This window comes from Boleophthalmus pectinirostris, unplaced genomic scaffold (assembly GCF_026225935.1).
Source record: "Boleophthalmus pectinirostris isolate CB_2022bp ecotype Guang Dong unplaced genomic scaffold, ASM2622593v1 HiC_scaffold_1090, whole genome shotgun sequence".
In the NCBI taxonomy this organism is placed as follows: Eukaryota; Metazoa; Chordata; class Actinopteri; order Gobiiformes; family Gobiidae; genus Boleophthalmus; species Boleophthalmus pectinirostris.
The window spans coordinates 1-25000 of record NW_026570992.1 but is presented as its reverse complement, the minus strand read 5'-3'; the positions used below and the strand labels follow the sequence as shown (position 1 = coordinate 25000).

Genomic DNA, 25000 nt, shown 5'->3' with positions numbered 1-25000 from the left:
CCGTGAATGAGACGGGCTGATCGATAGTCCATTACGCAGCGCTATCCTGTTTTTGTGCGTAAAAGCCACATGGAACGACTCAAATCAAACCTTACCTGAATCAACGTTACTGCAATCACGTCGGTTTACATTTACGTAGATTTTTTTTTAAATATAAACCTCCAGAACCGGACCGGAGCGGACCAGTCCACTTAAGCGGGGGCACACCTCTCCTTCTTCGGGGTAAAGACTCAGTTTCTGTCGGTGTGCGGAGGTTCAGTCTGGGCTTTTGGGTGGCGTCGTTCCTGGTTAGAGCTCGGTCCGTTTCGGGGGTTCTTGGATGAAATCAAAGGAGCTCCACGATCCCGCGCGCGGCTGAGCCTTGGTGCGTGCGCGTGCGTGTGGTGCTGCGGAAGCCTGGAGGTGTGTGTGTGTGTGTGTGTGTGTGTGTGTGTGTGTGTGTGTGTGTGTGTGTGTGTGTGTGTGTGTGTGTGTGTGTGTGTGTGTGTGTGTGTGTGTGTGTGTGTGTGTGTGGAAACGGAGGAGGTGAGTGTGGATGGATAGGCTATGGAAGGTGAGATGATGTCTGATGTTTAGACAATAAAGACCCCAGCCTTCTAAAAACAAGACAAAACACTGCAAGATTTAAGATAATTAATATCGCCTACACATCAATTAACAGGTTTTAGCCCAAGTAAGAACCCAGAATCTTAAATAGGCCTCAATAAACTTGAAATAAATCAAGCATATTCATGATAACCAATGCATGGACTTCTTAGAATTTTATGAAATACACAAACCTCAGGAGAAAGTCCAAATTAATCCAGACCAACGTGAGTCACCCAGTGCAAAAAACTAGAAGAGAGATAGGAGGTTATGTTCGATGATGATTAAATGCCCTGTCCATTTGTAGACTGTTGCCTTACCCTCATACATACAACAACAGCGCCATCAAGTGGTTACAGCCCACAGATGATCAATTTAAATGGCCAAGAAGTATAGTCTGAGATTTACAGTAGTTTAAATATATATATTGAATTTTATTGTAGACTTCTCGTGTCTTTCTTTCTATTTTTGATGTGTTGATGTTTAAGCCTATCTACTTTCATACTGGAAGGAAGTGAAGGATTTGAAAACTTTTATTGTTGTAAGCTATTTTATATTGTGGTAAATTACTGCATCACAGTGCCATTTCACTTCAAATATATAGCTAAAAACTGTATTGCAGAAAGCGAGGAGACATGGAGTTTAGTCCCAATTGTTTCAAAACACATGCCCCGTGTGAGGCTCGAACTCACGACCTTCAGATTATGAGACTGACGCGCTGCCTACTGCGCCAACGAGGCCACGAGCGAAAGCAAGTCAAAGATCCATTGTGAACGTAAGGTACTACACTCCTCTAGTTTTATCATTGCTAATAATCACCACTTTTTTATCGACATGTTGATAAATGTACACAGTTCATATAGAAAACGTATTTAATTCTGACAAGAAATTAGTTAAAATGTAAAAATGTTGCAAATGATGTGACGTTCCCGAACGAATCGGCTCTTTTGTTCCAGTACTTTACCACTTTTACTTTGTTAGGTTCAGTCTGTGGTTCCATCACTGCTGATTAATGATGATAAACTGAACCAACACAAGAATCAGCACAGAAGCAGAGTACACAACACGAGTGAGAGCTCTGTGCCAGCACCAAAAATGTAAACAAAACAAACACACAAACAACAACAACAACAAAACAACAAAAATAGTTGTACTTAAATACTATTATTGAATAATATAAATATAAATATAAATAGGTACTTAAATATTATTATTGTAGTGCAACATTATTTCCTGCCATATAATATAAAAAGAGACAGGGTTTTAAACGGATCTATGAAATGAAAGGAGCCAAATGATTCGGATCCCTTAAAAGCCGAAAGAGCCGAAAGTGCCGTCACTAAAGACACGCGCTCCTGCCGCTTTAAGACCAATCTCCCGCGCCCGGACTCCGAGCGGAAACAGAATCCATTCCCTCTATTTAAGCGCGCCAACAAAGCCCCGCAACACACAGAAGGTGTCCAGGGCTGTCACCGCGCCTCGTCTGCCTCTCGTCCGCTTCTGCACCATTTCTGTCCCGCCGTGTGTCCTCCGTCCCCCGTGAGAAATGCCGGAGCAAACAGCCGCCGCGTCCGTCGTGGAGAGGTGAGCGATAGGCGGGAAGTGCGCTCGTGTTCCGCCGTGGGCTCTCACACACACACGCAACACACACGGGGCTAGCTTGTTTGTAGCTATAGAAGTGTCTCTCTGTGTAAGAGGTGGTCTGAATGCACGTTTTAGATTTGTACTTAGAGTTTTGTGTCTGTCCCTCCTCTAATCGCCTGAATAAAGCCGCTGTCTGCCCGTGTAGAGCTGCAACTATTGACACAAGATTGGCTGATGCTAATTTGGAACTCAATAGCTTTGTTTTATCAACTTTACACCACATCTTCTCAATTAGTTTGTACTTTTGTAGCTGAAAACTAAAGATCAGATAATGCGCACCTTCGATTTTACACGAGCAAAACTTGGATGTTTACTTTCACACGAAAATGGGCAAAGAAAGTGAATTATTTTATTTTTTTTATTCTTCTGTTTCAGCTGTACCAATATGGCAGCTCGTTCACGCATGCGCGCAATGTTAGCGCGGATCGGGTAGTGTCCGCGGAGCAAAGTTTAGATCGGTTTCACGTTTTATCTTGTGAAAAGCACGTACTAAATTCCACAGTGCTTGAATAAATATGCAGTGTATTTCAGTTCTAGCGCCCTCAATGTTCATTTGGCTGACTACAATCTAGCAAGGATGGTTTCTCTCCTCCAACCAGATGTGTAAACAATTCTCCACGTGCTTCTGGAGGCTGCAGTGATTGCAAGTTATGACTAAATATTTCATATAACTGAATTTCTAATAACTATTGTTTCAGTGTGGAGGAGAAGCCATGCTCTTCTACATCTGCTACTGACAGGTGAGTTGGACAATGTTATAAAGAATCTTAACTGGTCGTTTTAATTAGTCATTTTAGAGTGTGTGTGATTTATTTTTATTTATTTTTTTTCTCTTAATTTTCTTTAACCTGTGGTGTTTTGTTGCAGCAGTACTGATGTCCTGGAGGAGGCCAAGAAGCTGATTGGCACTGGTAACAGACACCTGGTGATGGGAGACGTGGTATCAGCAGTGTCTGTGTTCCAGGATGCCTGCAGTATGCTGTGAGTACTTTTTATTCTAGAGATTAAATTTGTCTGTTTACCTTTTGAGAGGCATCTCAAAAGGTAACTATTGGTATTTGCTGACTCAATAATGCCTTCTCCTGCTGTCCCAGAGCTGCGAGGTACGGCGACACTGCAGATGAATGTGGAGAGGCGTTTTTCCTGTGTGGGAAGTCCCTGCTGGAGCTGGCTAGGTGAGGCCCTATAAACCGTGTAGTACAGTGATACCTTTTTTTTTTTTTTTCCAAAATCAAGAGGAGAGTCACTTATACCCAACATATGCCAACATGACAAGTCACCTTTGCAAATGTGCATTTCTACATATAAATTGGAGATCCAATACATTTTCAATTCAAACCAGATTTACCTTTATACTGGGATGAGCGGAAGCTGGCATCCATGTCGTCATCATTATTCCTATTACTAATCTGCATAAATAAACTCAATTTTACAACATATAAACCATCACCAATCTAGAGCCACATCAGCCCCTTTTGACATTGTGCTTAATCCTTTTTTGTGCACATTTGTTTACATTTTACAAAAATGAAACTTAAAACTGCATGGCTCATTTGCATAAACTATAAGCCTGAAAAAGAGCAGCTTTTAAAAAAAAAAAAAAGTGTGCGTTGATGTGTCAGCTTCTGTTGGACTGAAGGACATTGACTCTGTATGAGTGTTCTTTCTCTAACAGATGTCTGTTCTGTGTATATCGCGTTGGAGATGATTCATATCTTCAGAGATCATACGAGTGCAGACTATACATGTGCAGGTTTAGCACAGCTTTCTCATTTTATTTATATTAGTCACTTCATGTAGATGATAATCAAGAGCCGGTACTATATATATATATATATATATATATATATATATATATATATTTTTTTTTTTTTTTTGCGGTCGGAGTTGCGGGTGGGTTAGTATAAAATGTGAGTCTGGTCCGGGTCGTTTTATACATGGACCCACGCTTCACTGGTTGCTGCTGTCACACTGCCCCCTTTTAGGAAACTCCATTAATTAAGCCTTGATTTATACTTTGTGTAAGGCAGGTGTTTGTGTTTCAATGTTCACTATGTTTATCTAGCACATTTGGGAAAAAATATATGTGCTGTGTGTTATTTTTGGTATAAGCTAGCCGCGCAATGTGTATCCCTGGTTTAGTATATTCCCAAAATCGTGCATCCTCTACTGTGTGTGGTTGGGATGGGACAAGAGACAATTTCCACAAGACTAAAGATTGGCTTAACATGTGACACAAAACAAGATGATCAGTTGTGTTGTTCAGTTCCAAATTTTGTTTTTTTATTTTACATTTTTGCTGTCATTGTAGCACTTCTTTTGGACTTAATACATGGTTTAAAAAAATAATCAAGTTTGCACACACTTTACTCCGGAGCCCTTCCCTGCTGTAGTGAGCAGTCTTGCATCTCTAGACCTTGCCCTTTTTGCCCTGGAGGTGGGCCTTCTCCTGCTTGTTTCCATGGAAATGCTGTTTGTTGGACTATAATCCATTGTATGGACCATTCTCCATGTGTATTAAGTGTGGTTTTATCTTTCTATTTCCATGGAATCCTGCAGGTGAAGTGCCACCTCCACAAGTTGGTGTTGAAGTGGAATGTATTAAATGGCCCCTTGTCAGTTTGACCTGTATGTGTGCAGGATGGAGAACACTGTCTTGGGTAATGCTCTGGAGGGAGTCCCTGAGGAGGATGAAGGTGAAGAGGAGGAGCAGCCCAGCAACTCCAACATCGAGAGTGCCAGCAACCTGGATGGTAAGAATAAGTCATTTTAAATGAGAAATCTAAACATAGACATTTTGGGACCAGTGTTTTGGAATAAAATTGTGACCTTTTTGAGGGGGTTTTTGAACATATTTGAAGTTTCCTTACAACATGTGAAAATGCCATGACATTGACCCGGGATCACACTTATTACCTTAACTTGAGTGGTTTCTAAAGCTTTGAGTAGTTCACTTTTTAAAACCTTGCTCTTCCATACACGTGGTATTCAAACTTTGTTTATAATGCAGATGAGGATGTATTAACCACTTCATCCCCCAAATCTCAAATGTGCTGTTCTGAATGTAGAGCAAACTAGAGATGAGCTCCGAAAGCAAGTGTACGAGGCCATGGCAGAGGAGGAGAAGCCTGAACCCAAGCAGGCTGAAGCTGGCCCAGAGGAGGCTCAGGGAGATTCTAAGTCTGAAGTGAAGCAGGAGGTGGAGCCTAATGGCTCAGGCAGTGACTCTCCTAAAGTACAAGATGAGAACATTTCTGGGTTCCCTGGACAAGAGCACTGTGCTGATGGGGAGGAGTACATGGAGGAAGGAGAACAAGAAGGCAATCTATTTAAAAAGGACACTGTTGGTTATGTCACAGGTGGTGTCTTGTACTGGCTAAAGCGCACTGGGTTTTTTGTTAGCATAGTGGTGTATATGGTGTGCTGTGTAGACTGCTGTTTGAAGTGTTGTGCTTAATTTTGATTGTGTTCAATGCAGATGACGATGACGTTGATGACGACGATGATGATGATGATGATAATAAGGAAGAACAAGGAGAGAAGAATGGGGTAAGATGTTTGACTCGGGTTGGGTCGAGTTGGTCTTTCGCTGCCAAAAACTGCATTTAGTTTGGATGTACAACAGATGAGATTAACACTGGGAATTACTAAATCTTAGAAATTACAATTATGTACAAGTTTTCCCCATTGTTTTTTTTTTGCTGTATGTGTGTGTGCGCGCGCTAAGATGGAATTTTATTCAACATTGTACACAAATCTAACCTTTGACTTATTAGGAGGAAGAGGAGGTTGGAAACCTGCAGCTGGCCTGGGAGATGCTGGAAGTGGCCAAAGTCATCTACAAAAGGTTTCTTTTACATGGATCTCCTGTTTGTGCTCATGAGGACTGTAGTTGAGACATGTCTTGTTTGCAGAAAGGACACCAGAGAAGACCAGCTGATGGCTGCACAGACTTATCTCAAACTGGGAGAAGTCAGTGCAGAGTCTGGTAGGTGGAAATGAGATTTGTCTTAGACCTCTCTACAAGATGTAAGGTTCAATGTAGACTAGCTGTGTGACTCATTCAACATGTACAAACTATTTGTACAGGTAACTATCCTCAGGCGCTGGAGGACTTCCAGGAGTGCCTGGCCCTGCAGCTGAAGCACCTGCCCCCTCACAGCAGGCTCCTGGCTGAGACGCACTACCACGTAGCTACCACCCTCTGCTACATGGACCAGTACGACCAGGCCATCCAGCACTACAGCAGCTCCATCAGGGTCATCGAAGCCAGGCTGGGTAAGGACGCACAGTCTCTAGCTGCTTGCCATTCAAAAGGATTGTTCTAAAATTGGGTTATACTTGTTGATTGCAGCAAATCAAGTCACCTGAACTTTTCTGACTTGAGTTGTGGTAATAAATGTAACTGTTTTTGTACAAAATGTCCTCAAATTATGACAATTGTTTGACATTTGGCACAGCGTGGGCGAAGTTATTAAGTTGATCTCCCGGTTGAAATGTAATCATGAACATGCTTTAGTCATTAAACCTTCTCAGCACATGGCAAGTATTAGAACACAAAAGATTCAGTTTTAGGACATCCTGATTTAAACAATAGATTACTCATTCAGCAAAATGGTTAGTTGCTGCCCCACTTGTGAGTCACATTTGAATAACAAAGTCTGGAGTTTCTTCAAAGTAGTATTTATTCTGTTCTGGCCCCACAGCAATGTTGCAGGAGGTGATTGACAAAGCAGGAGCAGCAGAGGCTGCCTCAGAAGAGAAGAATGAACTGGAGGAGCTCAAACTGCTGCTGCCAGAGATCAGGGACAAGGTGGATGACGCCAAGGAGAGCCAGAGGACGGCCAGTGCTGCGTCCAGAGCCATCCAGCAGACACTAGTGAGTACCACAAACCAACACTACCGTCCATCATGTGAAACATGAGCTTTAACTGTGCTTTTCACAGGGCGGCGCTTCAACATCCTCAGGGTTCAGTGAAAATGGCGGGTCGTCTTCATCAGCCTTCGGAGCCTCTCAGGTCAGTACAAGGAACTTCTAGATTTGGTGTTAATTTAGATTTTAGGCAAACTTTTTGATTCACAAAAGGAATTATGTGATGTGTAAACAACTGTGTCAAAGTATTTTTGCTCTGTTTATATTTAAGTGGGTAGCATAAATGATGAGGAACTGGTGTCAAATAAGGACTAAGTATCTACAGCAGGAAAATGATATAATGCACATACCAGGTTTGTTTTTTAATTACTTGGTTTGGAGGGATAATGCTGTGGTCAACATTATACTTTACACCAATCAAGTGACAGTTTGTGGGGAGTAAATAAATTACAGGAAGTGGAGAGTTCTTAAATTGAATATATCTACTTGTGTCAACATGAGATTCTTTAATGCAGGTGAAACTTTTTACACGATGTAATTTTAGATATTTTTAGCTCTTAACAAGCCTGCTAGGCAACATCCAAGCATGTCACATCTGCTGTCGATGTCCCAACTAGGAAGTGTTTTTTTTTGTTTTGTTTGTTTTTTGAGTAGTCCAGCCTGTCATATGCACTAGTTGTAAAAACAAGATGTGTATGAAGATCATTTGAGCACATTTGTTGAACTTCGTAGTCAAGATTCCTCAAAATGTACTTTATCTTCAGATTCCTGTGCGACCTGCAGATGGTGCCTCATCTTCAGTCTCTGATATCTCTCACCTCGTCAGGAAGAAGGTAACTGATTCCCTCCAGTGGCTAGACTGTGCATGCTCTGCTTGTTTGGTGGTGGGTGCGGTGTTTTCAGAGGTGGGTCAGTTGGCCATAAAGTGTTTTTTAAAATAGCACTTAAAGACTTTCTGCTTACCTGGCAAAGTGGTAGATGGTAGCAGACACGGTGGTGCAGTGGGTTAATTGGTTGCTGGTTCAAAGTTCACCTAAGCAATCTAGTAATCTCTGGGCAAGACACTAAAACATTATCTGCTCTTCACTGCTTTTGTTGTAATATGCATGTGGTTGGTTGGTTGCAAAGGGAAGGGCATCTACTAGTTTTAATTTGAAATTAATCAATTAGGATTATCCAGAAACTCAAATGAAAGTCAAGACCTCTTTCACTAATTCTTAAAGGGAAACTAAACATTTTGTACTAAATTACATCACACAAGACTGCCCTGGTTGGCCAGGTGTTCTCCTCAAACTCTTCCCTTGCAGCCAGGTGTTTAAAGTGTGGCAGTGTTAGACCAGTCACTGTTCTTGTACCTCCCAGCCCCCTGCCCAAGATGGCGACTCTATATGAAATGTAATTATTAGAGTAGTTGGTGTTTAGCTCCACTTTAAACTGTCAAAGCAGAGTTCTACCATTGTGGATGGACTAAAGGTTGGTGCACGTGACCTTATTGTTTAGCACTCATATCGGTACCCACCTCTGCTGTGAGTCTTTGCTTTCCTGGCGCTTGCTGAGGAGTGGCGCTTGTGTGCATGCGTAGCCCAGTAGTGCGGCCCCTGGGGATGGGGCCAGTTTGACGTTTGCGGTTTGTTTGACAGAGGAAAGCAGATGAAGACAGCGCGATAGACGACTCGGGGGCAAAACAGGCCAAACGGGAAGTCAATGGCAACGGGGACTCTAGTGCCAGCGACGGGCAGCAGGAGGCCACTCAGGTTGTCTGTGGTGGAGTCTCTGTAAATGTGTCCAGTTTAGCCCCTCCCAACCATACCCCTGTTCTGAATAGATTGTAATGAAGATTCTTGGTGCTGTACCTGAGTTTTACTAGTACAAGAATTGGTTCATTTTAAACTGTTTGCAGTGCTTTTCACTCTGCATTTTATCAGCACACTTCACAACTCTACTAGCATGCTAATACTCGGCTCCCCGCAATGCTTTCTAATTGGATACAGAAAACGCACACCTGACTTGTAAAAAAACATTTGAGGTGAATATAATCTGTAATGGAACAAACAAGCTTTCCAAATTACCGGTACATGGGGAAAATTCAGGTATATTACTGTTAATTCAGTGGTGTGGTTTAGTTGAAGTTTGTTTTATGGATTGACAATGGAACACCACTTTAGGTCAATCATTGAACCCTTCTCAATGGGAGGTACAAAGAAATTCTGCAAGTTTTGAGAAGGATTCTTGAAGCTACATCAATATTTAGCTCCATCCTAGCTTCAGCCTGCGAATGCACTATTCTGATTGTAATGGTTCTTTTCTCTGCTTTTCCAGTCGGCCAGTTCTACGGAGAGAGCAGCGTGACACTCCAGCCTCAATCCTGACCTCAACCTCAAACCAGCACAGCATGCCTGTCACTGACACTTGTTTTGTAAATAACCATTTTCATAGAATTGTCTGTTTTTTGTATTTACTTGTAGTAAAAATAAAGAATTTGCAAATGTTAAATGTTGCTCGTACTTTGTTTGTGGTTCTCGTATTTTATTTTCAACTTTAATTATTTAAAACTAGATGCCAAGGGATTTTAAATGAAACACAAACTGAAAATGCCCAAGGGGGGCAACCTTCAGTTTTGCACTTTTGCTAGTGATAACATTGTATTCATGTTGAGCTTGATTGTTAGAATTTGCCAATAAGTTTCAACACCATTGGTATTTTCTGCCCACATAGTATAGACTTGGTGATCTACAAGGGAAATTACTTGGACAATCAAATAACTAATGTGGCATTTGACGCTCAGCATATTTAACCAACTTGACGATCTCTGAATGTTTCCCAAAAATTCTAAGACTTTCAGTTCTTGGGTTAAGTTGGGACACTTGCCTGACTGACAAATCCCAGGGAAAACGCGAGCTCCTGAACGCTGATTGGTTCGTCCCAGCCTGCTAAAGCGGAAGTGTCTCATGTTGTGATGTGGACAAAATGATCGGGGATTTATTGTTGTTCGGGTAAATCTTTTTGCTTTCGACACATCTGTACACACACAGAATGCACGTATTTCGTAATTGTGTTGCTTGCATTCGTTCACGTGTCATATGTGGAATACAATGTAAAGTGTCGGGGTTTGACAGCCCTGTGAGCTAAAGCTAACACAGTAACAGCTCTAATGTGACTGTCCGTGTTGTTTCAGGACATTGTTGGCGAACGCCGGAGCCGTGCTCAATTTTAAACTGTGAGTACTTTATTTCTGACGTGGACCTACAACACTGGACGAAGCAGCGCTGAGAAATAAAGAGTTAAACTTCTACACAGGTTTCTCTTGTAGTTTCAAATCGACTAGGCTACACAAAGCAATTTCATGCCTATTTTTCATCCAAACAATGTAATAAAAAGTCAAACCAATATTTTTTATATGAGCTCTAAAGAGACAAACGTTTGTGTTTTTGGTGTTTTAAATTGAGATAGATCGAGATTTAGCCTGGGTCACATTTGTTGACGTGGAGCCTGACTGGCGTGTTCACACCGTAGACTGCTCATAGTTCACACCGTGGATTTATGTTCACACCTGAGAGGCCTGTAATGAAATAATATTACTGTATTTTTCCTTTGCTTATCTCACAGAAAGAGAAAGGAGACCCAAGGATTTGGAGATGAGTCTGGTGCACCAACTACAGGTTTGTGTAAACGTTAGGAATTTTAGGCCCATTTGGAGAGTATAGAAAGCATGAGGTGGAGAGTAGCGTCTGTACATCAGGGGCTGCTCGCTTTCTAAGGAAGAATAGACATAATCATATTTCACACTAACTAAGGAACAAACCCACCATTTAAACAGTGAACGTAATGTAAAATGCAACTTGTGACCAACTGCCACTTTTGAGCTATGAATATTATGAAAGTGATCGTGATTTATACCATACATAATCTGAAAAAAAACAAACAAACAGGGCTGCTCATAAGAAACTAAAATATTATATTAAATTGAAGTCTAAAACAAGAGTGCTGACCTGCCTTCCTGTCAGTCCTGACTCTTCTTCCAAACACTTGTTTTAGGGGACAACATCCGGGAGTTCCTGCTCAGCCTCCGCTACTTCCGCATCTTCATTGCTCTGTGGAACATCTTTATGATGTTCTGCATGATTGTGTGAGTACACAGGCCACACAGGACACATCCTATTTTACAAATGTGTACTTTTGTGCAGTATAGTGTTATGTTGGATATGAAGCACTACCCATCTGTTTGAACATGTTTTGTTTTCTCCTTCCACAGATTGTTTGGTTCCTGAAGGCAACATAATGTGGTTTCTCCTTGTACATGTGCAGCCCTTCCACAAACCACTGTACAGAAACAATAACCCACTGTATTTATTGTAATCTACCATTATAGACTCTTGCAGTTTTCCATACTTATCCCTGTTAATACCCCTTTGTGTAGTTTGGACCAGTGTGACATGGATCATGGGTGATTTCAGATTATTATTATTTTTTTAAATATAAAATGAAAGTCACATTCTGTCAAGTCATTGTTTGTGTTTCTAGTTAGAATATTTTCCTGGTCCTGCTGTGCTAGGTAATGACTCTGTTACACACTCACTCTGCACTCTTTATCATTTTAAAATACATATTACAATGCATCTGACGCTGTGTCACCAGAGCCTTCACCTGCACATAAAGGACATATTCAAGTGTGTCTCATTTTCAGTTTATGGACAGACCATGGCCTTATGTATAAGCTTAGAATCTCCAGAATTCCCTTCCTGAGCTGCAGAGGCTGCAATAGCACTGACTCATGACTGCTGCAGGTGCTGGGGTTTAGGGAGTAACTATTCAGATCAGAGAGACATTTTATGTTTAAACCACCTGGATTACAGCATTGAAACTGGCAACCCAAATGAGAGACTCGTGAGGCTCATTCTGCTTTGTGAGTGGAGAACCAAAACACCAAATTATAATGTAAACAACTTTGCCATCATAAGTAATTGTGTCTGTAATGAACAATTATAATGTTGAATTATAATGTTTATTGTTATCAGTAAAAGCTATATTTGATTTAAACATGTTTCTATCTGGGGGCACACTGGTCTGTTTATGGATTTTAAAATCAAAGGCTTATACAGTACATATGATTCCTTTATACTACACACATTGGTTATCACCAGAATAATGAATATGAAGGGTACTCAAGATTTTACTGAAGCATTTTTCTATGGTGTAGTGGTCAGCAGTTGATGTGCAGCTGAAGCCAAACAATGTGATTTCTGCGGAAAATCTCTGTAGCCAAGCCTTGGAGGATGTTTCGTTGGTATTTGGTGGTGGGGTTTATCTCAATCATAGAGACCTGAGAGAATTTCATCTCGTCATTTCTTTATTTTGAGAACTGACTCCTGGTTCATCGCCTTTAAAATGAATGGAACATTTCAGATTAAAAAAGCACAACATTGAGATTCAGAAAGGATTATATTTATAATAGTTTCCTTTGTTATTTTTGGTTCCACACGTCTGGTGTTTACAAGTGAAGCTGACGCTGTACGCGTAAAATCTCCCAAGATTCCTTTCGCCTGAGCTGAACAAAAGCCCGTTGACAGGGGAGAGGGGGCTGCTGCCGGCTCTGGAGGCAGCGCTCTACCGGGCACCAGATTCTATCACCGGAGCTTTGTGCGTAACGCGAGCGTCATGAAAGAAAGCAAGTGCCCAACATCATAAAACACGATGTCGCGCTCCTCTGAAAGCTCCACTCTGCGTCTGTGAACCTGGAGCCTGGAGACGGACGGCTGTCTGGGGCTGTGACTGGGCACCGGGGCTGCAGCCCGGTGTCTGACCCGCGGTGAACCCGAAGGATGACAGCCGCGACAGCCTCTCCGCTGGCGGCGAGAGACAGGCTGCTGCAGGCCATCGACAGCCAGAGTAACGTAAGTACTGGACCGGGTTTAAACCTTTTACTAGCGGAATGATGGGGATGAGCAGAGTCCACTTCGGGTTGACACAGACGCCAGGAGCGCGTAGTGTTTGTCTGGGAATAACAGACTGACCACATGCTCACGTGGCCAACAACAGGCTAATAACAAATAAGATTCCAGCACTCGTTAAGTCTACTGTCTAATCACGCACTGTTAGGAAAGGACACTTCTAATGACAATATTTAGCAAGTACACTCATCCACACAAGACAAAGACCACGGCCCGGACTATTGTGTGCAATTTACCAATTCTTCAGTTTTCCTCTGTTAATAATTTTGCCTTCAAAAAATTCTACAACGGATAGTTACAATGATATAAATCTAGGACGTTACTGCAGTGTCAAGGCAGTTTTACGCATCTGAAATGAAAGATAAGCCTATCAGTCTGACGGAATTACTGTGACACTAGTTGCATTTAAATAATTTAAAATAAGACACAAAATAATATTAAGATGAGTGGATTACACAGCAATAGGACTACATTTGATCATCTTAGTTAACAGGGTTATTTATTAGCCTAATTAATTAGTTTATCATGAGGCCAGTTGTGAATGGTGCATTCAGTAGACGTGTTAGGGGCGAGCTCACTCCTGGTTTAAACCCAGGCTGTGCTGATTTTGCCTGCTTGATTTTTTGGTCTTTTGCAAGTCCTGGTTTAAACTTTCGATGATGAATGCATGACCTGCTGCAGCTTAAAGCAGCTGTTGTCTTGTAAGCTATTCAAATGGTGTCAAGTTAAAGTTTCTACATCTACATTTGCCCTATTAAAATAAATCTGCATTCACAGAAAGACTCAAATTTGCATCCACTTTCAGCTAATCATAACCATCTTGAAACCAGAAACTAGAAGCTGCTGTTTTGAATGCACCTGTAGATACTGAAAGTTCATTGAGTGGTGTTCCCTGTAATAACACACAGCTCCTCTCCTACAGGTGTCCAACATGGTGGTGGTTCTAGATGTCATATCTTTCCTGGAGAAGTATCCCATCACCAAAGAAGCCCTGGAGGTATGCATCATAAATACACTCACATCAGTGGTTCTCAAACTGTGGTACAGGCTTCACAAATCAGTGCTGATGGAGGAAGGCAGGAAGCTGAATGTGGCTCTCTCAGTCCGGAATGACAGAGACCTAAACCTGTGTCCCCTGATGGTAGCAGAGTGTACTGAGTGGAGAGTGTGAGCTGACTGTAGAAAGAAGTGGAATAAAGGAGGCTAGTGGTTATGGGGCAAATTTGGACCAGAGTTCTATATCAAGAATAGGAATTCATTTTCAAAATGATGAGCAGCAGTTACACAGAAGTTTTCCACCTTCAAGGCACTTTAGCTATTAGCATCATTCACACTCACACTTATTTTCTTTGAGATAAATAAAGTATCTGTACATCTATCAGTCATATACCAGTGTACACAGACACTTGGGTCACGTGGGTTAAGTGTCTTGCCCAAGGACACAATGACAGCATTCATCTGTGGGAGCTGGAATCACACCACCAACCTGTGGGTCAGGGGATCTGACCACTCTACCAAGTGAGCTACTGTCTCCCAGTCACATATATGGTCCACAGAGCTGTCTCGACGGGTTCAGACTGAGGGAACCAAACCACTTCTATGGATCATTTCAGGAGCGTTCACATTTAATTTTATCCTGTTTTTTAGCCCATTTTACTACTTATGTGGACTTTGGTTTGCCCTGTTCTATTTCAAGGTTTAGTCTTTTGTTTTATTTTGCAATGTGAGCGCACCCTATGAGCCAGTTTGTTCACATGTTTGGGTTAAGTCCATAAACTGTATTTATAAATGTACATAGCTAGACTCTAACTGTTGTGTCATTAACCCGCTCTACATGATCCTAGTGTTTTTATTTCGTTATTTAGTCCGTAAATAAATTCCTATTCCTAATGTGGAACTCGACTCCAAATTCACCACCATAATTTTTAGCCTCTTGAGCTTCATTTGACTGGAGCCAAACACTGTGGGTGCTGTCACACTCCATTAGTCCACTTTTTATATAGTCTATGGTTAGGTCAGATTACAGACTACTACTACTACTACTACTACTACTACTACTACTACTACTACTACTACTACTACTACTACTACTACTACTACTACTACTACTACTACTACTACTACTACTACTACTACTACTACTACTACTACTACTACTACTACTACTACTACTACTACTACTACTACTACTACTACTACTACTACTACTACTACTACTACTACTACTACTACTACTACTACTACTACTACTACTACTACTACTACTACTACTACTACTACTACTACTACTACTACTACTACTACTACTACTACTACTACTACTACTACTACTACTACTACTACTACTACTACTACTACTACTACTACTACTACTACTACTACTACTACTACTACTACTACTACTACTACTACTACTACTACTACTACTACTACTACTACTACTACTACTACTACTACTTACTACTACTACTACTACTACTACTACTACTACTACTACTACTACTACTACTACTACTACTACTACTACTATTACTACTATTACTACTATTACTACTATTACTACTACTACTACTACTACTACTACTACTACTACTTTTGGACATGGTAGGTATGTAGGTCTGTTATTGACTTAGTATAGAGCTGGTAGTACTCAGAATGCCAAGCATTTTCCCAGACAGTGTCTAGAATGAGTAGTTTGTCAAGCACCATCTTGGGCTGTAATTGTATCATGTGATCTTGTTTACATATGTACATGTACATAAACCAACCAAACTATCCAACACCACTCCTGATGAACACATCTAAACATATCACACCAAAGCAATGGAATTAATGGCCTTAAAATCCATGTTAACCTACAAACTTGGATTATAATAGTATGATTTGATATTTTATTTCTTCTAATGTAGTTTCCTCATCACAAACACACCTGGAGGTGTGTTTTGTTTCATTCACACATGTTTAACACACAAACTCTGCATATTTAGGCTGAGTTTTTCTCTCAAACTGAAAATTTATATAAAATTATAAACTACTACTACATGACATCACAAGGTGGAACCACAGACTGTATATTTAAATGGACATAGCTAGCGGCGCTGAACACTGGGAGACATCACACCCACTTCTTTATACAGTCTATGGTGGAACCGAGCGTTTTGAGTTTTGGCATTGCAGACAGACAAATGATAAAGGATCGCTAAAACATGTGTGAATGAAACTAAACACAACTCTGTTTTTGAGGAGGTTAAGACATTCTACCGTGGCTCACAAGAATCAGTTTTGCATAATTACAGGACCTATTTTCTGATATATTGCTGAAGATGATATATAGATGATAAATAATAATAATAAGGATAATAGCTAAATGCCATTATGCCACTGGCACAATAATCATAAGACAGGATTGTCTCAAAAAAAATTCTACATATACAGTATTGTTAATGAATATGAGCTGCCATCAATAAATGAAACACTTAATGAGTCATAGAAGTTATTTCTTCAGCCGTGGACAGCTCATGTCTTATCACAGTACAGAAAAATAAACAAAAGGTTCTTACTAATACAAAGTTCCCACGATAAGTATTGAGCCTAAAGATGATTGTTCCATCTGTCATATGTTCAATGATAAGTCCATACTTACCATGACAGACAGACCTGTGTACTGTTCTGGAAAAACTCAAGCAGTTTCGCTTTTAGTCATTTCAAGTCATGCTCCTGACTGAGTCTGAGGATAAGTCACAACTCTCCATCTTGCATGAAGGACAAATAGTTCACTTCTGTAACTCAACAACTTTTATTTATTATTGATTTATTATTTTATTTATTTATTTCCTCAAAGGAAACTCGTCTGGGAAAGCTCATCAACGATGTCCGGAGGAAAACTCAAAATGCTGAGCTGGCAAAGAGGGCCAAGAAGCTTCTGCGTGCGTGGCAGCAGCTCCTACTGCCTGGGTCTGCCCAGAGCTGCTCCAAGACAGACAATAACACACCACGGTGCTCTGCTCATGGATCATCTCAAACATGGTCCTCTTCTCATGGATCATCTTATGCACACATCTCCTCCTCTGTTCCTCCAACCAGGAAAACCACCTGTGAGCTCAAGAGCCGCAATGACTTCAACAACTGTAAAGCAGGAAAGAAGCACCACAAAAAACGCAAGGGTGACCACAATGTACATGAACCAACCAAAGTATCTAAGACCACTCCTGACAGAACACATTTAAAGATAGCACCCAATAGCAATGGAATGAATGGCCTTAGGATCCAGGTGAACAAGCCTCTCAGCACTTCTCTGTTACTCAAAGCATCTGTAATACAACAGCAGGCCGCCTCCTCTAGAGGGGAGCACACCAAGAGAACTACATGTAGTTCATCACAACAGGAAACTGTGAAAAAGGCTAAACAGCAACCACATTCTCTGTGTTTGAGCAGAGAGGATGTGCAGCAGATAGATTCTGAAAGTCTGAAATTGTCATCTTGTGGTTTGAGCATGTCAGTTGAGAAGCAGGCGTGTGTGAATACATTTGGAGACAACAAAAAAACAGTGAAGTTTAAAGATAAACCACTTGTATTTAATCCCATAACATGTCAGATTAAATGCAATCAACAAGGTGAAACTGAAAATGAGTTACAAAATGTAAATCATAAAATGCTCACCATATCCAGTCAGGGAGCTTCCAGTAGTTACCTCAGTCACCAGAGTCTGTTGGCAGTGTCCAGGGCATCCTTTGTGTCCAGTGCATTAGATGGTAAAGGAGAACAGTCAGTACCTCTGCCTGAGAGCCCTTCTGTGAATGTGCCGGGGGTCAATAGGCCTGTCACAGGAGCTGATGTTCAGAGGCTCCACACCCAGCGTTGGCCAGGGGTCAACGGACTCCTTAACCCCAGCGGGCAGTGGTCAGACTGGACCCAGAGCTTCTCCATAGACCTGGATGCTGATGGGAGCAAGCTGGATGTTCTGCCTTATGTTTGTCTATACTGAGAGCTCCAGATGTGTCTTTAGATACTGCACTGCCACTGGCTTTCAGATTCTATCAAGAAATGCCATGCTGCCAGAAGTAACACGAGACCATTTAAACCTTTGCTTTTGCCTAATATGATTGTCTGACAGCCAGTCCCTTCTACATTCTGTTTGACTCCAGAATGGTCTGACTTTGGATCATAGAGAGTTATAGTGTGAAAAACCTCTGTTCTAACTTTGGGATGGCCCAACCACAGCTGCTGTGGTCTCTTCTCAAAAATTCTTTTAACATTCCATACAAAATAATATAATGTTGATTCTGCAGAAACCTACACTGTTCCTTAGTCCTCTTGTGTGGTTTTGACTGGCATAAGATACATGTACATATATGGTTTGTACACAGTATTATGTCTGCAGTATTTGCCCAGAGCCGTAAATGAATGGCAAATAATAAAATAACAAGTTAAAAGGAGCTTATCATGTTGTTTCTAAAAAGATCAGAGCCCTGATCAGTGTTTGCTTTTCTCTGGGCTGTTAGCTGAGCTCATTCCTCAGGCTGTTGATTGATTCCAACTGTCTTTTTGCTGAACTCTTCGAAAATTCCATATTTGTTTAGCTGAAGAAGCTCTTAATGGATGGAAAATAGGCCAGAAGTCTCTTAAGGGATATGTTATGAAAGGGTTATGAAAACAAAGCCATATGCAACAAAAAGGGCAAATACTATAATGTACTATTATACTACTGTTGGAGACTATTGGAGACATGTATTTAGACACTCATACTGTGTCCACGTGTAAAGTCCCTTTAATAATGGCAGAATAAAACTGCAAACAATGAAATCTAATGTGCAGAATAGTGGTTGAATGATGTCTGCTTTTGTAAAGATGTTATGATGTTTTTATCATGTTTTTATAATCACACCTTTTGTAAGCAGTGATGTTTTATTGTTATTTATTCATAACAGTGTTTTAAGATGTATTTCTGCTTTTGGGATGATCAAACGCTGGATAAACATGTTATAGCATTCCAAATGGTTACCTTTAATCAAGCCTCAGATCAGTGTGCGGTCTGTGGAAGCAAGAGAATGCAGTAGTCTGAGGCTTCAAATGAACACTTGAATGGTCTTCCTCTTTGTAGTTTTAATATGAATGGACTAAATCAGTTGTTTACAGTCTTTATGTAAAGGGACTTGACAACAGGGTGTGGTGAATTTATTGAATTTTTATAATTAAGTAATAATAACAATAATAATAAAAAAAGAGTTTCTCCATATTGGTCAATGTCCATCTTTATAGTTAATAATATTTACATCGTACACCTTTGTAAACTCTGCTGACTCCACCGCCGGGTTGAAGCTGGAGGGCATGGCGTGTATTTTGGAGGCGGTGACCGGATGCGCTCGCCTGCTCAGCCCCGGTGCCCTGCCCTCTCCCGGCCGGTGGCTCAGACGCACGCCGCCGCTGGGGGAGCTTCGTCACTCCGCTCTGAAGATGGCCGTAGTGGAGCGGACCCCGGTCAGAGAAGGAGTCCGGATCGTGTGTCTGTGTTTCTGCTGGTACACGGTCAGCTCCGGGGGCAACGTCATCAACAAGATCATCCTGAACAGCTTCCCGTACCCGGTGACGGTGTCTCTGTTCCACATCCTCTCCATCGTGGTGTTCCTGCCGCCGCTGCTGCGAGCATGGGGAGTCCCGCACACAGAAGTGTCGAACAGGTACTACCGCTGGTATCTGCTGCCTCTCGCCTTCGGGAAGTACTTCGCTTCGGTGTCGGCCCACTTCAGCATCTGGAAGGTGCCGGTGTCGTACGCGCACACGGGTGAGTGGTCGCGGTGCCGGGTGCGTGGCTCTGAGCCGCGGACACTTTGGTGATGTGTCTCCTCAGCTGATATTAGCATGCGGCTAACGCTCAGGCGGCTAAGGCACTTGAGCAGCCCCCGGCCCTGTCTCACGTTACTGCCACGTAGGCTATAAAAAGCCGAGCCTTTCCTCTGGCTGTGTCCTCTCAGGAGCCACAGTGATCACTTTAAACATTCTTCTGCTCATTCCCGATCAAATGATTAGCCTGTTAGCTCGCGTTAGCCAACTTGATTAGCTCTCGGCAGCGTCAGGGGGAGGGTCCGCTCCTGCTTCATGCACCTGTCTCCAACACGCTCTAGATCCATGCTCTGAAACTTCATTACAAAGGCTTCAGTGAATTCAGATAAGAAATGGATCCCAACATTTAACTCATAATCTGCAATACTGGAAGCGTAAATGTTTGCTTCTTACCGCTTTGGAGCGCTGTGGATAAACTATTTCTAATCATATGACGCTATTTTCTCATCTATGTTTTAAGGTCGTTTCCTCGTCACAAATAGAACTGGAGTTTCCTTTGTTTCCTTTGCTGAGGCTGAGTTCTTCTCTCACTCCTTGTGATGTCACGTGGTAATACAGGAAGTACTCCACTGTGTTTTTAAACTCCACACACCTTCACTAGAATCATTTGGATGATTTCACCCTGGAATTGCCAATCTCTACTGAATTGAAAGGGGAAAGGTACCCGTTAATTTGAAATGCACCTCTTCATGAGATCACAAGGTAGAACAGAGCATTTTGAACTTAAGTGTAGGATCGCAACTGGTAGACCAACTAATAATAAACACACTGTACAGATCTGTTTATCATGAGGAAACAACATTATAACATTATAACCCTTTAACTACAGGAGTTGCATATTCTAACAATGCTATGTTCATGAATAACAACATCTTTCTATCTTATGTTTAGATTTGTTGTTAGATTTGGTTTCACCTATAAACCACAGAATAGAGCTTCCCTGATTTGAGAGGAGATAACCTGTTTAAACGTACCTCCAGTTGGACCTGATCAGCCCTAACCCGACTCACAGCTAATAATCAAATAAGCCCCTTTCTCCACCGCTAATGAACTGGAGCCAAAATCAACCTCATGTGGCTCTTATATTGGATCAAACTGTGTTCCTTTTAAGTCTCCAGTGTCTAATTTTAGCTTCACCAATACAACCTGAATCAACACAACAGCTCTGGAATGTCCAACACAGTACAATATGAAATTGGATGAAAACTTTTTCAAATGACCCATTAGCCATGTATGTTGTCAGACTGGCTGGGTAAGTGACAATTGAAAGTTGAAAGTACGTGTGACAGGTTTTATGATTCTTATAATTTTATGCAGATCAAGAAGCAATTAGAAGCAAATAAGTTGAAAATGACAGCTTAAGTAGTTATTTGCAGTCAGTCATATGCACTTCAGTGGCTGCCCCCCCACCTCCTGTGAACTTTGACCTCACATCAATGGTAGGTACTCATAGAGGAATGCTCATAATGTTTACCATAAACTCATTGTATGGATGTAAGCTCCAGGGCCTTAGATGCACTTAGATGCCTGTTTTCCTGTGGCGTTATGAAGGTAGAAAAGAGACTACACAGATGGTCCATTGTCCCACTGCAGCTAGCATGAAGAAAATTATTATTTAGAAAATTATTTATCTTTTGAAATGTAGCAATGGGGCTGTGAAATATAATTCTATAGACTAATCATCTGAATGGTCTATTTAATGTAGTGTTCTCTTAGAACAAGATGACTTTATTTACCTCTTAGCGACAAGGCAACAGCGTGCGTGGACACAGAACTATACTTTGCCCTTTACGGGCACATGGATTGTGATCTGGTGGCAGGAAAATTGTAAATTAATGTTTTGCTGCATCATTCACGTCTAGTTCAAACACATTTTTGATATTGTTACAGCGAGTGTTTAGTGTGGACTGTTTAGTCATTCTACCCCACAATTACAATTAAAGGTATGATTTTTATTTTAAATTTCACAAACTTGATCTGTGGCCTAAAACTTGGATGTGTCCTCTATCGATGGGTTTAGTCCTGTAATGTCATTTTTGTCAGTGCTGGCCAGTGTTCTAGTGTTGATGCTAGTTTTATTACTGATTAGTACCTGGGTCTTGATTCTTGTGACAACAGGGTTCTGTTATTCTCTTTTCCAGTCAAAGCCACCATGCCCATCTGGGTGGTGCTCTTATCGAGGATCATCATGAGGGAGAAGCAGACCACAAAGGTGAGTTTGAAATGACCTCCTCTGGCACAGCTTGGACCTCTGATACTCTTATGCTCTCATGGAAATGTTATGGAAATCCTGTGGAGGTCCAGTGGAGAAATATCTAGATGTGTTTATACCAACTGTAGAGTTTTTGTGATGCATTTTAAGTACTGCATGTATTCTGAGCTGGTCTGAATTCTGATGTTGGTGATGTTACTGGACATTAGAATATATCAGAGCCATGTCTTTTCTTCTGACCTGGTAATGATCAAATTGAAGGTCATTATGGAACTTGCTGTTGTATTAATCTGCTTTTCTTAAAGAAAACCTCTACTTCAATGAGTAGAGGTGTGCAAAAATATTGAAATATCGATATATTGTATTGTTTAATGTGATGGTACAGTATCAATATGGTGTGTTGTTGTATTGATATATCACCAAGAGTAGTTTTTGGTAAACTAGCACTACAGTTTGGTTGCTTGTTTAGTTGAAGGAAACTGGTTTATGTGACACATTTGACATTTTCACTGTTTTGATGATTAAAATGTTTGTGTTTCATATGAACTTTGCACAAGAAGTGGTTTAACAAAGACTTTTAGTATCACAGCCATGATTTAGCCATTATTTTTATTGAAACCTATCAAATTGATTTGAAGTATATCATATCAAATCGAAAGCTCACTGTATCGAGATATCAAAGATCAAAGTTCAAAGTTGGCATTATTGTCGGTTTCTTCACATGTAGTAGACATACAAAAGGAATCAAAATCATGTTTTCTCTCCATCCCATTCGTAGCAAGACAGGACTACATTTATGTGCACAGACAAAACAAATAACATCATCTCTAACCACTATCATAACCAGAGATAAATAAATTAAGAAAAAAACACTGGTGCAGTTCAAGACAGATAAAGTATTAGCAGTGGGTGGGTCACAAACTGTATGTATCCTATTGTGGCCTATGTATGTATGTATGTATGTATTGTATCAGCAACTTCTTAATGACACCCAGCCCTATCAATGGGGTATTCTTTTCTAACACATATTTAGATCACCAAGTTACCTAAATTCAAGTTTATTGTTTTGAAATACCCTCACCTGCACATCACATCAGGTTTGTCAAGTTGTATGTTGTTTCCTGATTTAGTGTAATTATGAAATGTGGCTGTGCTGGAGGATGGGTATTGTACAGGCTCATACTGCTAACCACAAGGAGCTTTCAAATAGTCTCCACTAGATTCTTCAGTCATGCACACTGTAAAAATCAGGTACAGTGCCTTTGAAGACTTAGCAGACTGTGTGCTGTCTGGCCTGCTCTGGGCCTGGTCTGGCAGGGGCTTGTCATGTTTGTCTTTGCATCTCCAGGATGGTGACGTATGCATATTGGCGAGACTGGTGACGTTTGCAGATTCCGTTTACCAAGGAGCAGGATGTTACACTTCGTCAATCATTTATAGCTCTCTAAAGTAGGCGGGGTTAGCAAGAGGTCAACATGTGATTTTAGTGTCGCAGATCCAGCCCAGTGTTGCTTAACTCTTCAGTACTACTTACTCACTTTTTACTGGAATCCATCCACTTTAACTTAAAGGAGCTGTTCAAGATTTTTTCCTGTCTTGAAAGTGTGAAAAACAGAACAGTTGATTTTAAACGGTTTACAGTGGTCCAAAATTATTCCTCATTTACCTTATGCATTCTGAGCATTCTAATTACTGTATTTTTCAGACTATAAGCCGCTCTGGAGTATAAGTCGCACCAGCCAAAAAAAATGCATAATGAAGAAGAAAAAAACATTTATAAGTCACACTGGACTATAAGTTGTACTTTTAGGGGAGAATTTATTTTATAAAATTAGAGACCAGGGACCGATGTTTCATCTTGAAAGTCAAGTTCTAGTAACAACAGAACGTCACATATGAACAGTTCTTCAGATAACTATAGCATAAACAACAGAACAAGTTTACCAAACTCTCCATCTTGCTCCAGATCACTAAATCCATTCAATTCTTCATTCTCGGTATCACCTCTGATCAACTTGGCAACCTCCGGGGGTAAACGAAGCGCTGCTTTCTGTGTAGCTGTCGTCAGACTCGGCATCAGTTCCAGTTAGAATTATTCCGATCTTTCTGAATCCCGACAGGATGGTTTCGGTGTCGCTGAAGTCCAGGGTTTGTCCATCCATCCAGTGACTTCAGGAAAGTTGCATGCACTCTCCTGGTTACCGTGAAGCTGTGTTCTCCATCTCCTCTTTCCACCAGTCCCTCACAAGTTTCTCGCTCACTCCAAACTTTTTGTCTGCTGCTCGATTACCGCTTTAGGCTGAATATTTCACTGTTTCACTCTTGTATCACTGTCACTTCACTTATAGAGTGTAAAGCTAACGACAGCTAGCATGCTAATGTGCACTTCCTGACTATAGGACAATGAATTGCTTTGTAATTGGATGTAGACGACACACTTGTTGGTACTTTGCAGTGACATCATGCTGGAGATGTTCTATGTGTATCTATTAGGGGTGTGCAAAAATATCAAAATATCAATATATTGTATCATTTAATTTGATGTTACACCGACAACGTGAGCTGGTGTATCGATATATTGCCAGGAGTATTTTTTTGGTATATTTTACAAAATGATTTAGTTACAGCTTCAGTTTTGTTGCTTGTTTAGCTGAAGGAAAATCGTTTATGCGACACATTTGACATGTTCACTGTTTTGATGGGTGTGTTTTATATGAACTTAGCAAGAAGACTTTTAGTGTCACAGCCATCATTTAGCCTTTATTTTTTATTGAACTGTATTGAATCAATTTGCAATATATCGTATTGAGTCGCTGTATCGAGGTATGTATCGTATCGGCAACTTCTTAATGATACCAGCCCTAATCTCTATGGTGGAATGTACGATGTGATACATTA

General features: G+C 41.0%; 4 protein-coding genes and 1 non-coding gene across 10 annotated transcripts; 4 read left to right on the top strand and 1 right to left on the bottom strand.

Moving 5' to 3' along the window:
• Positions 1 to 1252: 1252 nt before the first annotated feature.
• On the bottom strand, positions 1253 to 1325 carry trnam-cau (transfer RNA methionine (anticodon CAU)). Its single transcript has one exon. It is a non-coding gene; the product is annotated as a tRNA-Met (tRNA).
• Positions 1326 to 1933: 608 nt separating this feature from the next.
• LOC110162808 (nuclear autoantigenic sperm protein-like) lies at positions 1934 to 9595 on the top strand. 6 transcript variants are annotated; one of them, XM_055162914.1, is made up of 15 exons: positions 1934 to 2169; positions 2928 to 2969; positions 3100 to 3210; positions 3324 to 3404; positions 4870 to 4982; positions 5298 to 5549; positions 5708 to 5778; positions 6006 to 6076; positions 6144 to 6217; positions 6319 to 6507; positions 6936 to 7108; positions 7176 to 7247; positions 7867 to 7935; positions 8743 to 8856; positions 9422 to 9595. In XM_055162914.1, the coding sequence occupies exons 1-15, from the start codon at positions 2132 to 2134 to the stop codon at positions 9449 to 9451; spliced, it is 1500 nt and encodes a 499-aa protein (XP_055018889.1). In that variant the 5' UTR covers positions 1934 to 2131; the 3' UTR covers positions 9452 to 9595. The 6 variants fall into 6 exon arrangements, 4 of the variants coding, with proteins under 4 accessions (XP_055018889.1, XP_055018881.1, XP_020783365.1 ...); XR_008633387.1 differs by lacking the exon at positions 8743 to 8856 and adding an exon at positions 7374 to 7455 and having other exon boundaries at positions 1935 to 2169; positions 3097 to 3210; XR_008633386.1 differs by lacking the exon at positions 9422 to 9595 and adding an exon at positions 7374 to 7455 and having other exon boundaries at positions 1935 to 2169; positions 3097 to 3210; positions 8743 to 8794.
• Positions 9596 to 9978: 383 nt separating this feature from the next.
• On the top strand, positions 9979 to 11603 carry smim7 (small integral membrane protein 7). Its single transcript, XM_020927740.2, has 5 exons — positions 9979 to 10095; positions 10278 to 10319; positions 10709 to 10761; positions 11138 to 11228; positions 11355 to 11603. Exons 1-5 carry the CDS (start codon positions 10070 to 10072, stop codon positions 11368 to 11370), a joined length of 228 nt encoding a protein of 75 aa, XP_020783399.1. The 5' UTR covers positions 9979 to 10069; the 3' UTR covers positions 11371 to 11603.
• A 678-nt stretch (positions 11604 to 12281) lies between these two features.
• On the top strand, positions 12282 to 19226 carry crsp7 (cofactor required for Sp1 transcriptional activation, subunit 7). Its single transcript, XM_020927688.2, has 3 exons — positions 12282 to 12993; positions 13973 to 14047; positions 16892 to 19226. Exons 1-3 carry the CDS (start codon positions 12922 to 12924, stop codon positions 18032 to 18034), a joined length of 1290 nt encoding a protein of 429 aa, XP_020783347.1. The 5' UTR covers positions 12282 to 12921; the 3' UTR covers positions 18035 to 19226.
• Positions 19227 to 19440: 214 nt separating this feature from the next.
• LOC129411602 (solute carrier family 35 member E1-like) lies at positions 19441 to 24791 on the top strand. Its single transcript, XM_055162940.1, has 3 exons — positions 19441 to 19831; positions 22032 to 22102; positions 24223 to 24791. Exons 1-3 carry the CDS (start codon positions 19504 to 19506, stop codon positions 24307 to 24309), a joined length of 486 nt encoding a protein of 161 aa, XP_055018915.1. The 5' UTR covers positions 19441 to 19503; the 3' UTR covers positions 24310 to 24791.
• Positions 24792 to 25000: the final 209 nt, after the last annotated feature.

Bases quoted from the DNA above. Each gene is read 5' to 3' on its own strand.
- LOC110162808 (XM_055162906.1), top strand. From the start codon at position 2,132: ATGCCGGAGCAAACAGCCGCCGCGTCCGTCGTGGAGAG. The intron at 3,211-3,323 runs GTGAGTACTTTT...CTGCTGTCCCAG, and splicing joins CAGGATGCCTGCAGTATGCT to AGCTGCGAGGTACGGCGACA. The intron at 7,936-8,742 runs GTAACTGATTCC...TTTGTTTGACAG, and splicing joins CTCACCTCGTCAGGAAGAAG to AGGAAAGCAGATGAAGACAG.
- crsp7 (XM_020927688.2), top strand. From the start codon at position 12,922: ATGACAGCCGCGACAGCCTCTCCGCTGGCGGCGAGAGACAGGCTGCTG. The intron at 12,994-13,972 runs GTAAGTACTGGA...CCTCTCCTACAG, and splicing joins CCATCGACAGCCAGAGTAAC to GTGTCCAACATGGTGGTGGT. The intron at 14,048-16,891 runs GTATGCATCATA...ATTTCCTCAAAG, and splicing joins TCACCAAAGAAGCCCTGGAG to GAAACTCGTCTGGGAAAGCT.
- smim7 (XM_020927740.2), top strand. From the start codon at position 10,070: ATGATCGGGGATTTATTGTTGTTCGG. The intron at 10,096-10,277 runs GTAAATCTTTTT...GTGTTGTTTCAG, and splicing joins GGGGATTTATTGTTGTTCGG to GACATTGTTGGCGAACGCCG. The intron at 10,762-11,137 runs GTTTGTGTAAAC...CACTTGTTTTAG, and splicing joins GTCTGGTGCACCAACTACAG to GGGACAACATCCGGGAGTTC.
- LOC129411602 (XM_055162940.1), top strand. From the start codon at position 19,504: ATGGCCGTAGTGGAGCGGACCCCGGTCAGAGAAGGAGTCCGGATCGTG. The intron at 19,832-22,031 runs GTGAGTGGTCGC...TCTCTTTTCCAG, and splicing joins GGTGTCGTACGCGCACACGG to TCAAAGCCACCATGCCCATC. The intron at 22,103-24,222 runs GTGAGTTTGAAA...GAATCCCGACAG, and splicing joins GGGAGAAGCAGACCACAAAG to GATGGTTTCGGTGTCGCTGA.